The sequence below is a fragment of the Typopeltis vanoorti genome, chromosome 7, assembly GCF_054136105.1.
Source record: "Typopeltis vanoorti isolate ZY-2024b chromosome 7, IOZ_Tvanoo_1.0, whole genome shotgun sequence".
NCBI lineage: Eukaryota > Metazoa > Arthropoda > Arachnida > Uropygi > Thelyphonidae > Typopeltis > Typopeltis vanoorti.
In genome coordinates this window covers 147,119,350-147,135,228 of record NC_143555.1, presented here as the reverse complement: position 1 = coordinate 147,135,228, position 15,879 = coordinate 147,119,350, and the positions used below count along the sequence as shown (strand labels likewise).

Here is a 15,879-nt window from a genome sequence, read left to right as displayed (position 1 = left end):
AGCATTCATTCTCAACTTCCATGGATGCCTTGTGTCCTTTCCCAAACCTCCATAAAATGAAAAATTCCATCTACCGAAATACTGTATAACCCATTCAGAAGTTTGTAAGTCTCAATCATATCACCCTTCTTTCTCCTGTTTGCTAGTGTCTGCAGCCTACAAATTCTCAATCCGTCTTCATAATCTGTATTTCACAATCTTGATATCATTTTGACACTCTCTCCACTGTATCAGAATCACCACGGAAACCAGGAGACCAGACCAGACCTGGGCCCAATAGTCCAAGTGAGGTCTTATAAAGGCCTTCTAAAGAGGCAAAATAACTTCCTTATCTTTACATGTGAAGGTTCGTTTCAGTATTGCCATTATTCTCTGAGTTGTATTTACAATTTTTGCTATATGACCCTTGACCTTCAACTTCCTGTCTACTAAAACTCCAAGATCCCTAGCCTCATCAGTTTCTTCAAGCATAATCCATCAATATAATACGACAGATATCTAATAAACCCAAAGTGCATGACTTTACATTAATTAACATTGTATTGACAGCCATTTTCACATGCCCACAAATCCAGACTTTTAAAATCATTCTGCAAGTACTGCTTATCAGCAGCACTCCTAATTACCCTACTTATCTTTGCATCATCAGCAAATATCTGTATGTCACATGTCAAATCCAACCAATGTCATTAATGTACAGATTACATAACATGAAAGCATATGGTGTGAGGTAGAGGTGGGTAAGACAGAATATTTAGTGGGGTGTTGCTACAGACCCAGGAGCACAGAGGGCAGGGACCAGGAAATGTTCAGACAGTTGAGTTTGGCAAGTGCAAGAAGAATGATTATTATGGGAGATTTTAACTACAGTAGAATAAAGTGGGGAGAGGAAGATGCATGTAGCAATAAGGGAATGGAACTTCTAGAATTCTTGAGAGACAAATGTCTTAGGCAACATGTAATAGAGGGAACAAGTGGTTCAAGAGTTTTAGTTTTGGTTATAGCATCGGAAGAGTTGATAATAACTCAGAAAACATCTCTCCCACCAGTTGGAGAGAGTGACAATAGGGTTTTGACTTGGAAAATGAATAGACATGCAAGAGTATCAAAGAGACGGGAACGTATGTGGAATTATAAGGCAGGTGATTATAATAGTCTAAGACGTCAACTTGGGGAAGTTTCATGGAGGGAGGAATTGGAAGGCTGGGATATCATTAGTACGTGGGAAATTATGAAAGAATATTTGTTAGCAGCAATTGTAAGTTGTATACCACGAGTGAACAAGAGGACACAATTTGGAGTAAAGTGGACGACAAATAATATTAAATAGGAATTGCATGCGAAAAAGAGGCTATGGAAGAGATATAAGGAGATATGTGAAGAGAAGATGCATGAAGAGTATAAGACACAGGCCAGAAGAGTGACTAGTATGGTAATGAAGACGAAACAGGAATATGAGAGGAGATTGGCCCTAAGATCCAAAGAAAATCGTAGGGAATTTTTTAGATATGTGGCCAGTAGATGGAGAAATGATTGTGGAAGAATGATATTGTGGGATAAAAATGGGAATAGAGTGACTGATGCAGAGGTCATAGTAGAATTGTTCAATGAACACTTTATTGGTGTATTTCATCCTGGAGGAATCAGTTTTAATGCAAGAGGGATAGGGCAGGTTCGAGTTTTAGAGGTACAGGAGGAGAGTGTGTTTTAAATACTGAGTATTTTGGATGTCAGTAAAGCTGTGTGACTGGATGGTATTTCACCACAAGAGAATGTGCTAGGGAACTGACAGTGCCTTTGACCTGGCTTTTCCATTCCATGGGCACCTTTTCCGCAGCCAGACTTGCTGCGGAAAAGGTGCCCATGGAATGGAAGGAAGGTAAGATAGTGCCATTGCATAAGGGCAGTAGCAGACTGGAAGTGTCTAATTATAGGCCAGTTTGTGTGTCGTCAGTAGTTAGCAAGATCTTGGAGAAAGTAGTGAAGGACCATATATAGCATTGGGCAGATGAGGGTAATGTTATCTGTGAGAGTCGACATGGATTTGTGAAGTGGCACTCTTGTTTTAGCAATATGCTAGTCTTTCATGATAAAGTTACAAGAGCATTAGATGAGGGAAAGGCATATACTGCCATTTTCTTAGACTTAGTGAAGGCATTTGACAGGGTGCCACATGATAAACTGATATTTAGGTTGCAGGACATGGGTCTCGATATCCGATTGGTCAACTGGATTCAGGATTGGCTGTCCGATAGGTATCAGAGAATTGTGTATGGTGGGGCAGTTTCAAGGAAGCAGAGGGTTATAAGTGGGGTCCTACAGGGCTCAGTACTGGGACCTATTTTGTTTAACCTTTATGTCAATGACATTGTCAGTGGATTGCAAGGGTATATTCAGTTGTTTGCAGATGATGCAAAGCTGGGAAGGATTATTAGTAATAGTGCAGATGCAGCAGCCCTACAAGAGGATTTGAATAAACTAGATTGATGGGCAAATGAATGGGGTGTCGGTTTAATGCAGCAAAATGTGGTCTTGAGGTTTGGGAAACATTGATGGGATGCTGCATACTCTATGGGAGGAGTTATACTGGAGGAAGTAGGGGAGACAAGACATCTGGGGGTTGATGATTGATAGAAACCTAAAATTTAGGGGACATATTGCAAAGGTGGTAAAGGTAATACAGAGGATTGCTGCAATAATGAGAAGGATGCTGGCCTGCAGAGATAAAACAGTTATCATTCCATTGTATAAGATCTTGATCAGACCACACTTGGACTATTGTTCTCAGATTTGGTCTCCAGGATTTGAAGGGGATAAATTAACTGTGGAAAGGGTACAAAGGCGAATAACAAAGATGGTTTCAGGACTGTACAATGATAGTTATGAGGATCGGCTGAGGGAATGTGGACTGCAGAGTTTGGTGGATAGAAGAAGGAGAAGTGATATGATTGAACTTTTAAACTGTTGAGAGGTGGTTACAGAGTTGACACTTAGGAGTTCTTTTGCTTGGTTGAACAGCCGGAAGGAGTGATGACAAGAGGCCATCCCTGGAAATTACGAAAGGAAACTGTGAGCAAGAGGGTGAGGAGTGGCTTCTTTGCATGGAGGGTGGTTGAACCATGGAATACATTGCCTGATGGCGTGGTGAGAGCGAGAACGGTCAATGAGTTTAAGGAGTGGTATGAATGATAGACTTTGTATTGAGTGTAGGAGGATCCTGCACTCGATGAGTCTTGATAGACTTTGTGTTTCTTAGGAAGGACCTCCCATGATGAATCTTTTGACTGCATGGAGGCCTGAATAATTATAATAATAATAATAATAATATGGACCAAGGACTGATCGTTGAGGCACACCACTGGTTACCTTGAATCTTGCAGATTCACACACCCCATATACTACTTTATATTCTTGCATTAATCCTTTATCCAAGTGTAAGCAAGCAAACAAAGTTTGCATATGAGGTATCCTCATGACTAAGCTTCCCATAATGCAAAGCAATATACATGTCTCAAAGGAGGTGTATGCTGTGCATTATGGGATACTTAGGAAATCTGAGTATTTTGATATTATTTTCACTAACTAGTGGCAAAAATACTTCACATGTAAACTTTTGTTTGGTCATGCTTATGTAAAATATTAAAACAAGAATATAATTTCTTGTCTAGTACAGTTTAATATAGTAATATATAGAATACTGAAAAAGATTATCTCCATAGAAATGAGTAACATATGAAATAACTAACAAGTTTTTTTTTCTGGAAACTGAGGTTTTTAATTCTGTGCATCAGCACTTGCTTTCATAATACATGCAATTTACAGAGAAAAAAAATAGTGTTGTTGGTGGTAGTAGTAGTAGTGATGGATGGTAGATGGCATCTCCATAGAAATGAGTAACATATGAAATAACTAGCAAGTTTTTTTTTTCTGGAAACTGAGGTTTTTAATTCTGTGCATCAGCACTTGCCTGCATAATACATGCAATTTACAGAGAAAAAAATAGTGTTGTTGGTAGTAGTAGTAGTGATGGATGGTAGATGGCATTGATGGTAATTATGTGTAGTAGGAGAACTAAATAGTAGGGGGAGACAGATATTTGTAGCAGAGGAGTAGAGTGCTTTCTCTTGGACCCTTTGGAGGGGGATCACGTAATAATAATAATAACAATAATAAATTATCATCCATTTCATGTTTGTAAGCATTTGTCCAGATAAATTCCTTAAAGTTTTTATTTATTCATTTATATTTTTTTAAACTTTAGCTTAAAGAAGAATGTAACTACCAGAAAAGTTTAAGTAACTTATATATTCTTGGTCAGTTATTGCAGGGAATACCAGAGCTGATAAAATTACTTTTATGTGATAATGGTAGGTACATTAAATTATTAATTTTTCTTCTAAGAATTATTATTTTTTTTATACATGCATGGCATTTACATTTCAGAATTAATGCCTAAAAGAATTTTTTAAAATGTTGTTATAGTTACCAGCATAATGGATATAATGGATGTCTGATATGCTTCATAGACATATTAGAGACCTTGGGTCTCATAATATCTAGTAAGTTTCTTATATACCTATGTAGCATATCAGACCACCATTAATCTAGTAACCAACTGAAGGTCATTCACAACAATGTCATAAACATATCATGTTATTCCTTAAATACATTCACATTCTCTGCAGACACCACAATCTGAGGCAATGCATTCCAATCATTCACCACTCTTCATGCAAAAAACCTTCTTCTCACTCATTTATTCACACTTCTTATACAGCTCCTTCACCTATCCACAAGACTATAAATTGCATCTGCTCAACTTTTCTTCATATTTCAACATTCAAGAGACCAGAAACCACCTTAGTCTGGACCCCTTCTAATACTTCTTTTGAAGAAAACTATGTGACCAAATCCATGCATAGTAGTTCACACACACACACACACACACACACACACACACACACACACACACACACACATATATATATATATATATATATATATATATATATATATATTATATAATTAATATATAATTTCATTATATATTATATAATGAAAGCAGTATAAAACATTACTTCAACAAGTCAGTGTCCTCCACATCATTTCCAGAACTTGTTGCATTGTCCTCACAACTTTAGCAGTGTGTTCTCTGAATTTTAGATCCCTATCCACCATCATATCTAGATCACTTATTTCCTCCAATGTAAGGTTTTAAAAATAAATTTTAAAACCTTACATTTTGCAACATTCAACCAGCAACCTCAATACTGTCCTCATTCACTTACCTATTCAAGTCCTCTTGTAAAGCCACAACACCTGCTCTACTTCTCATAGTTCTTCCCAACTTTACATCATCTGCAAACAACTGAATATCTCCATTTAAACCTTCCCCAATATCATTAACATACAAGTTAAACAGCAGTGGCCCTAAAACAGACCCTTGAGACACACCACAAGTGATTTTCCCCTTCTTGGATATTGCTCTCCTATGCACAACTTGCCAATACCTATCAGACAGCCAATCTCTAATTCAATGGAGTAATCTAATATCTAAACCCATCTGCTCTAGTTTAACTATCAACTTATGTGGCAATCTATCAAAATCCTCTGTAAAATCCAAATATACTAATGTGTATCCATCTCCCTCATCTAAAGCACTGTCACCTCATTGTAATGAGATGCTAAAACATGATCTTCCTTTAGCAAATTTGTGTTGTCCATCACAGTAGTATTCTCTTTGATGGACAACACAAATTTGATATCATGCAATGGTTCTCACTATCCTCTCCAACACTTTAACCACAACACCTGACAAACAGATTGTCCTATAATTTTGAAGGTTTGAGTTCTGTCAATTCCCTTATGAAGCAGTACAATCTAGCTTTCCTTCCACTCCTTTGGGACTTTACTCAGTGTAAGACTCATATTAAACAAATATTAACTCCCTGGCACATTCCCTCATAATATTCAATGATATATCATCAAGTTCCATAGCCTTATTAACATGACGTTTGCTCAGTTCCCCATATATCTCTTGTTTTCACTCAGCATTATTGTCTTCCTCCTCTTTACTTCTCTCAAATTTTGCATGATGTCACATTCACAAGAATGAAATATCTTTATGAAATGCTCATTTAATATCTCAACTATATCCTTTTATCATTTTTTTCAATCAGTGTACTCTTTCCATAATAATTTTTTTTTCTGCTGGCTATATATTAAAAGAACTCCATTAGGTCTTTTTGGCTTCATTAGCTAACTGCTGCTTACACCTTTGTTACCAACTGAGTTACCTTTTTTTTTTTTTCCATTGTTCTTTGTATTACTCATGGAACTGATTATTACCAATCATCTTATGTTGCCTCCATAATGTTATATACCTTCCTTTTTATTATATATATATATATTTGTATGTTTCACTACTCACTCATACACAGTTAATTTCCCTTCTACCTTCTGTAATAGTTTCCAATAAATTTAGCAAATCAGCTATCACCCTCCTATCCTTAAACAAACTAAAATTCAGGCTGTTCTTAAGTTTAGTCACGTGTAATTCTTTCATTCATAAGTGTTTTGTCAAAGTATGAGACAAGGCCTTAAAATATAACCTCTAAGACAGTCCGCCTGTTAAATATTGATGAATTTATATTTTTGCTGCGCCAGCCAATACATAGGATAGATGAGACTCTTATCCATGGCTCTCTCAGAGTATTACACAGTGATGAACTTTCTAACAGTAATTCAACTAATCTCAATTCACTTTGTCTCCGCATGCAGTCGTGGTCTGGAAAATCAAACTATATTCATATATCCCTCCCGCTAGGTTCGATAATAATTTTATGAGTGGCTATTTGAATTCATAAGATGGGCTAGATTCAGGCGAATGCTATAAAACATGTTTATTTAGGTTTAAAAGATATACATGAGAAAATTAAAGTACATGGTTAACTTAATCACTTTCCTAGTAAAATTCTGATATCATTACTAACACAAGAATACATGCATAATAACTAGATCCACAGTTTTTCTATAAACATACAAACTTCTGGCTTGATTTAACATTATCTTCAATCACTCTCTGATCACTGCTCATATCTCACAATATATCTCAGTTATCTCACATACAGATCCCTTCTAGGGAGACATTCTTCAAAACAGGGACAGGTCACTGCCAAATTGGGATAATCTCTAAAGTTCTCTACAGCATGTCCATACACAAATTAACCTATAGAGTTCACTTCAGATCTTTAATTGGAAATCAGATACTTTAACATTCTACGTTACCATCCCATGGAATGATTTTCTGTTCTATCATCAGCCTTGTCTGCACATCAAGGCCTTCGTTCTGCGATTCTCCAGATCACTTACAATAACAGCACGGCCTGGTTCCCCTAGTCGATAAGGTGATGTGCCGCTCTGGACTTTCTCTGGTACTGCAGGCACACATCTAGATTACCGGTCACTCAATATGGCTTAGCTACTCTGTTATGAAGAGATAGCTAGCCTTGCCTCGCAAACATCGATAGGCCTCTCATGACTTCTACGGCTGACCTGGACTCTTCACGTTGGCAGAGAGTGCAAGCCAACATCCACGAGTGCAGGAAACAGGAAAACCAAAAAGCCCCGTGTGTGTGTGGGGGGATTGACCCTCATATTCTTCCCCTTTTTTCTCAGAGATTCTCGCGCTTAGCTACGTTTTTTACCACACGGCACTCATCCACGTGCACGTGGCATTCTTCCGAGAATGCATTCTCGCTTCACTTTCCTTATAATTTCTCTTTCCCTTAGGCCATACGTTATACTGGACGGCTAAAGTGTGACCCTTGGACTTTAGCTTACACTCAACTTGCTTTCATACAATACATAGAATGGGATACTCTAATTAAATTATAATCTTATATAAATTCCTCTATTTGACTCTGTACAAAGGTTAAGTCTCACATTTCTTATGCTAAACATTTCTTCAGTTTTGCCTTAAAATTATAATGTACATTTTTATTTCCTTGCCAAAGCACAACATTCTCTACCTACAATTAAAGATAGTTGATCCTGAATAAAATAATCTTTTGTCCCAAATTTTGAATATTCAGGACACAACAATAATGCCTTCTTCCTTTATATTGAATACTTCTCTGCATTCATCCATTTCATATCTACCTTATTTAACCTTCTGACCCTCGGAATACATTTAGACATTCCTTCTGCTATATATAAATCTTGAATATCACCTAAGTAGCATTGATCTTATTTCCACCCAATTCTTTGGTTCACGTGATAGCTGTAAGCTCTCTCCTGTAATCACCAACCTTGCAGTTCCACATATATCCTTTTTTTACAGAAGACCTCACATGCTGACAACCACCCAGGTAATGACTTCATGGTTACTTTCACTAATGGGAGGGAGATTTGATATCTCATTTATAATATACTCTAATGAGCTGATCAAATCCAATACCCTAAATCTTTGAGTATTCTCTGTTATATATTGCCTGAAGTAGTTGTCCTTCAAAAACTCTAGAAATGAATTTTCTTTCCTTCCAGATGCTGTGTCGTCATCCATAATTAACATCACCCATAACGATCACCCTTTGAAAACTTGAACTGTATCCTGAACAGTACAGGATACCTATAGAACAAGTAAAACATTTCAGCTATTTAGGCATATTTTAATGAAGATGGCAAATTAAATATGGATATAGACAACACAGTTAGTGAAGATGGTATGGGTTAGAATAAATTTAGTTTAATCCTTTATCCAAGTGTGTGCAAACAAAGTTTGCCCTGAAAGTATCTTCCGGACTGGGGTAAAGTGGTACAACACCGGGCAGCTCCTTGCAAAGGTGGAGCAAGCTACCAACACTCCTATCTCAGTATCTCTCATAATGCAAAACACATCTCCTTGCGGATATGTATAATGTTATGCATTAAGGGAAGGCCCACTACCCAGACTAGTTTCGACCTTTATTGAGGTTTCTTCAGTGCTCCACCTTTGCAAGGAGTTGCCTGGTGTTGTACCACTTTACCCCAGTCCTGAAGATACTTTCAGGTGCAAAGTTTGTTTGCACACACTTGGATAAAGGATTAAACTAAATTTATTATAGTCTGACCAAGTGAAAAATAAACTTTCAACATCTTTCTCTAAATCCAGAGTAATTTAATAAAAAGGTGGCACACCGTTTGGCAGCTCCTATAGGAGGAGATGACCTTGCTAATGCTTCTGCCTTGGTATCTCCACTTGGGCCTGGCTCCCACTGAAGAGACCCTAGCTTCCACTGATGAAAGCTCCATGTTCCAGTCCTTCTTCAAGCCTGTTCCAGCGGATTCCAGCAACAGTTTTCCAGAAAGGAAAGTCTTCTTCCTTTCTTTCGTTAAATAATGGCTTCGGTTTTATCGAGGGTGAGAACCCTCGGGTTCGAAATAGATACTGGTATTTTCATCAGAGGACGTTTGTGAGGGCTATTATTGACTGCGTCGGGGCAGACAATATTTCCGGTTTCACCCCTTATGGGGGGGGGGAGGTTTCAAGCTGTATGCAAAAACGCTGCAACTAGAGAAAAACTTCTGAAAGGAGTCGAGTGCGAGGCAAAAATTTTTCAACCTTTTGTGGTAGGAAGCTTTGCCAAAAGAGTAAGAATAGATCGTTTCCTGCTTGAATATCTAGAAGAAGACACTAACATCATAACTAAAGTCTTCTCGAAATGGGGAGCCGTGTGGGATATCGAAATTGGCACGGACGCTGAGATCCCACAATGGAAATCTGGTGAAGTCACCTTTTCCATCATGATGAAGGCAGAAATTCCGAATTTCGTCAAGATAGGATCGGCCAGGGTAATGGTGAGTTACCCTGGAGTAAAGAGGTAATGCTTTAGATGCGCCGCCCTCACTCATCTAGGGGCCCAGTGCCCGAAGTTAAAATGCAAGAACTGCCTAACAGCAGGCCATACAGTAGCACAGTGCCAGTCAGCATGCTTAAAATGCGGCACTAACGGCCATAAGGTGGACACCTGTCCGGACAGAAACCTGGCCGAAAAATTGGGAGGCAGTATTATGCCCAACACGGAAGCAACAGCCAAAAATGTCATTGGCGCAGAACCGAATGAGTTCCCTACCCTGAAGGCCACGCATGAGGGAACAACAACAAAGAATCATGCCACCATGTCTGAAACACTGTCAAATACACCAATAGAGAAACCTACAACCAGGAAAGATAAAAGGCAGAAAGAACCAGCCACTGAGCAAGCCGCCACTACAAATGTAGCAACCGAAAATAACCAGCAGCACCAACAAAATGGAACTATCACTGCAGTCACAGTAGACGAGGACACGGAGGCAGTAGATATGGAAATCAACAATGCAGAAACCACACAAAAGAGGCCAGCCAGCCCTGAAGAAGTAAATATAAAAAAACCAAAACCAGCTGAAGTTGGAAAAATAAAGTCAACTTCAGAACCCACAAAGTTCCCTCATGCAAAGGCCAATGCATATTGCATCTCTTAAAAGACTTCCCCAAGGAGGAGACGATACTACGAACAGCAATAGAAATATTCGGAGACATTCAACTGATACTCACAGGACAAAACGGGCCAAGAGTCGTCAGTGCAGAATGGAACGATGTGTTTGTCGATAATATAGATGAAATCACTCCTGAAGAGATCAATGATTTTATCGATGCAGAGGACGCATGGGACTAGCACTGCACAGAGGCCTCTACATGCTAAATCACATCCGTCGAGACAAATTAGCAGATCTCATCATTAAAACCCACAACAATAGACAGCAGGAGGATTTAAACCTCACCTAACAAGTCAGTCGACTCCTAGTATCGATCTGCCAGGGGGGGAAAAAAAAAAAAAAAAAAAAACTTTTCCTTTTTTTAAGTTTTGTTTCCGTTTAAATTTTGTCCACACAGGAGGGGGGTATCCTGAGAACCTGGGCTGTGAAGGCTTACACCAAGGCAGTGCAGCTCCTTGTGGGCTGCATCACCCAGGCCAGGCTCTTCCCCCACTCTCCTCAGTTTAAATTGGTCTTTCATGTCACCCAGTTGTTGTTGTTGTTTTTTTTTCATTTTGTCTTTGCTATTAGTGATATGTAACTTCTTGTGTCCTTTCTCAGTTCTTCTTTTTAAGTGTCATCTTTCATTTGTTTTTCACTCCTTTCGCCGGCCAGACATCTGAAGAGATGACTGGCCGTCGAGAGCTGAAAATAACGGATGGAGAAAGGAAATGTCAGAGATCTGCTTGGCAATGACTCTTGAGTGTGGCCAAGTAGATCGACTGAGGCCTCTTTTAGCTACCTACTACTGCTATTACCTACTACTATCAACTCTATCTTTTCTACTCCTCTCTTACTATCAAAGCTGGTTCTCAGCACAACTTTTTGACTCTAAAGAGGCCAATGGTGATGAGATATGAACCCCCATTCTACCTCAATAAAGGTCGAAACTAGTCTAGGTAGTGGCCCTTCCCTTAATGCATAACATTATACATGTCCGCAAGGAGATGTGTTTTGCATTATGGGAGATACTGAGATAGGAGTGTTGGTAGCTTGCTCCACCTTTGCAAGGAGTTGCCCAGTGTTGTACCACTTTACCCCAGTCCTGAAGATACTTTCAGGCGCAAACTTTGTTTGCACACAGTTGGATAAAGGATTAAACTAAATTTATTATAGTCTGACCAAGTGAAAATTAAACTTTCAACAGGTATGGGTTAGAAGTCAGCTGAATAAATTTATATTGAATAAGAAAGAAATTAGTCAAAACATTAAATTAGCTGTATACAAGACAGTGTTCAAACCAATTTTAACTTATGGATCTGAGAGCTGAGTTAGAAATAAAACACTTGATTAAAGACTGGAGACCATGGATATGAGATTCCTGAGATTAGGGGACTGAACAGATGGCATCATTGGCAGTATCATATAAAAAACGAGGATATTAGCAAAGAACTTGCCATTGTTAGCATTCAGGAATGTATTAGCACAGCTAATGTCAGGTGGTATGGCCACTTAAACAGAATGGGGAAGGAAAGATTACCTAAACAAGTGTTCTTTGGCAGGTTCGCAGGAATAAGCTCCAGAGGAAGACCAAGGCGTAGATGGATTGATACAATAAAAATGCCTTAAAAGACAGAAATGTAAGATCTGATAAGTTGGAGTCTTGACAGATAATGGATGCATTTGGAGGAAAATTGTTGATCGGAAGTTAGTAATGGTGTAACTTTTTTATGTAGTACTGTCATAATTATCCTGTACATCCCCTGAGGGTGCATATCATGAATTTGATTATTATTATTATTATTATTATTATCATTCAGACCTCCAAGGAGTCAAAAGACTCGTCGAGGGAGGTCCCTCCCAAGACACAAAGTCTGTCAAGACTCATCGAGGGGAGGTCTCCCCCTGATAAACACAAAGTCTATCATACCACTCTTTAAACTCACTGACCGTTCTCACTTCCACCACTCCATCAGGCAATGCATTCCACGGCTCAACCACCCTCCACACAAAGAAACCACTCCTTACCCTCTTGCTCACAGTTTCCTTTCGTAACTTCCAGGGATGGCCTCTTGTCATCACTCCTTCCCGATGATCAACCAAGCGAAAGAACTCCCCAGTGTCAACCCTGTAACCACCTCTCAACAGTTTAAAAGTCTCAATCATATCACCTCTCCTTCTTCTATCCACCAAACTCTGCAGTCCACATTCTCTCAGCAGATCCTCATAACTATCCTTGTACAGTCCTGAAACCATCTTTGTCATCCGTTTTTGTATCCTTTCCACAGTTAATTTATTCCCTTCAAATCCTGGGGACCAAATCTGAGAACAATAGTCCAAGTGTGGTCTGATTAGAGACTTATACAACGGACTGATAACCCTCTTATCTCTGCAGGTCAGTGTCCTTCTCATAATAGCAGCAATCCTCTGTGTTACCTTCTCCACCTTTGCAATATGTTCCCTAAACTTCAGGTTTCTATCAATCATCAATCCCAGATCTCTTGTCTCCCCTACTTCCTCCAGTATAACTCCTCCCATAGAGTATGCAGCATCCCATCAATGTTTCCCAAACCTCAAGACCTTACATTTTGCTGCATTAAACCAAAACCCCCATTCATTTGCCCATCTATCTAGCTTATTTAAATCCTCTTGCAGGGCTACCACATCTGCACTATTACTAATAATCCTTCCCAGCTTCGCATCATTTGCAAACAACTGAATATCCCCCTGCAATCCACTGGCTATGTCATTGATATAAAGGTTAAACAATATAGGTCCTAGTACTGAGCCCTGTGGGACCGCACTTGTAACCCTCTGCCTCCTGGAAACTGCTCCACCATACACAACTCTCTGATACCTATCAGACAGCCAATCCTGAATCCAGTTGACCAATCTGACATCCAGACCCATGTGCTGCAACTTAAATATCAGCTTATCATGTGGCACCCTGTCAAATGCTTTCGCCAAGTCTAAGAAAATTGCAGTATATGCCTTTCCTTCATCTAATGTTCTTGTAACTTTATTATAAAAGGCTAGCATATTGCTAAAACAAGAGCGTCCTTTCACAAATCCATGTTGATTCTGACAGATAACATTACCCTCATCTGCCCAATGCTGTATACAGTCCCTCACTACTTTCTCCAAGATCTTAACAACTGCTGATGACACACAGACTGGCCTATAATTAGACACTTCCAGTCTGTTACCACCCTTATGCAATGGCACTATCTTACCTTCCTTCCATTCCCTGGGCACCTTTGCCAAAGCCAGACTTTCATTGAAAAGCTACGTTAAAAGTACTGTCAATTCCCTAGCACATTCTCTCAAAATTCGTGGTGAAATATCATCCAGTCCCACAGCTTTACTGACATCCAGAGTACTCAGTATCTGAAACACACTCTCCTCCTGTATCTCCAGACCTCGAACCAGTCCTATCCCTCTAGCGTTAAAACTGACTCCTCTAGGATGAAATACTCCAATAAAGTGTTCATTGAACAATTCCAATTTGTCGTCTCCATCATTCACTCTGTTCCCATTTTTATCCCACAATATCATTCTTCCATAGTCATTTCTCCTCCTAATGGCCACATAGCTAAAAAATTCCCTAGGATTTTCTTTGGATCTTAGGGCCAATCTCCTCTCATATTCCAGTTTCGCTTTCCTTACCACACTAGTCACTCTTCTGGCCTGGGTCTTATATTCCTCATGCATCTCTTCACCTGTCTCCTTATATCTCTTCCATAGCCTCTTTTTCGCATGCAATTCCTGTTTAATATTGTTTGTCATCCACTTTACTCCAAATTGCATCCTCTTCTTCACTCGTGGTATACAACTTACCATTGCTGATAACAAATATTCTTTCACAATTTCCCACGCACTGGTGATATCCCGGCCTTCCAATTCCTCCCTCCATGAAACTTCCCGAAGTTGACGTCTAAGACTATTATAATCACCTGCCTTATAATTCCACATAAGTTCCCGTCTCTTTGATCCTCCTGCATGTTTATTCATTTAAGATTTTAAAAGAGGTAAACCGTGAGTAGACATAACTATACATAATAAATAACGGAAAAACTCACGTAGAAATATTATTTAATAGTATAATTTTCGCCTGTGTGTCACAGGCATCTTCATTACAATTGAGCACAAAATTAAACACTAACTGACAATTCCAAAAAGCGCTACCTAAGTAGCTGGTGTAAGATAACTAAAAAGGTCAATAACTTTCCTAAAAAAAAAAAAAATAATACAATAAAAAGTTAGGAAAGATTAGCTGATTTGTAAAGTACTATCTCCCATAAAGGAGATAGACGTAAGCCGTCAGATCTGTTTAAGTTAGGAGAATGAAGTAGAGTTTCACATGCTTCTTTATAAAGGCGTTCCATGAGAAACTGACTTTTGTGAAGAACTCTTGTCTTTCTCCAATGAACTCTGTGTCTAGTGAAGATGGCATGTTCTGCAAGTCCAGACTTTTCAGGTTTAAAGTATTCAATATAAGATTGGTGTTCTTCTAGCCGAATGGAGGCAGATCTTCCCGTTTGTCCGAAATAACATAATCCACAAGAGCACGGAATCTGGTAGACACCTGGATGATTAAGATATGGAAGCTTGTCCTTTGGAGAAGCGAGAAAGGTGGAGATTTTTCTAAACGGTCGAAAGGCAACAAAAATATTCAGTGGTTTTAAAATTTTTGCTATACGTTCACTGATGCCTTGTATATAAGGGATGGTAATGTGCGTTATTTCCTCTGTGTTTGAAGAGGGAGACATATTAAATCTACTCAAAGTTCTTTTAATGAAGCAATTCTTATAGCCATTAGATAGAAAGGAAGAGGTTATATATCGTATTTCTTTCTGTAAAAGATCGTCTGTAGAACAAAACTTCTTCTTTTCTATCTAATGGCTGTAAGAATTGCTTCATTAAAAGAACTTTGAGTAGATTTAATATGTCTCCCTCTTCAAACACAGAGGAAATAACGCGCATTACCATCCCTTATATACAAGGCATCAGTGAACGTATAGCAAAAATTTTAAAACCACTGAATATTTTTGTTGCCTTTCGACCGTTTAGAAAAATCTCCACCTTTCTCGCTTCTCCAAAGGACAAGCTTCCACATCTTAATCATCCAGGTGTCTACCAGATTCCGTGCTCTTGTGGATTATGTTATTTCGGACAAACGGGAAGATCTGCCTCCATTCGGCTAGAAGAACACCAATCTTATATTGAATACTTTAAACCTGAAAAGTCTGGACTTGCAGAACATGCCATCTTCACTAGACACAGAGTTCATTGGAGAAAGACAAGAGTTCTTCACAAAAGTCAGTTTCTCATGGAACGCCTTTATAAAGAAGCATGTGAAACTCTACTTCATTCTCCTAACTTAAA

At 38.8% G+C, this 15,879-nt stretch overlaps 1 protein-coding gene across 1 annotated transcript in view; it reads left to right on the top strand.

Annotated features, from left to right (window-relative positions):
- Positions 1 to 15,879, top strand: part of LOC150105174 (meiosis inhibitor protein 1-like) — a 190,137-nt gene that overhangs the window by 14,084 nt on the left and 160,174 nt on the right. The window contains exon 2 of the mRNA XM_090395131.1: positions 4,262 to 4,367. Within this exon, the coding sequence (XP_090251257.1) occupies positions 4,262 to 4,367 (106 nt within the window). The remainder of the gene's footprint in view (positions 1 to 4,261; positions 4,368 to 15,879) is intronic.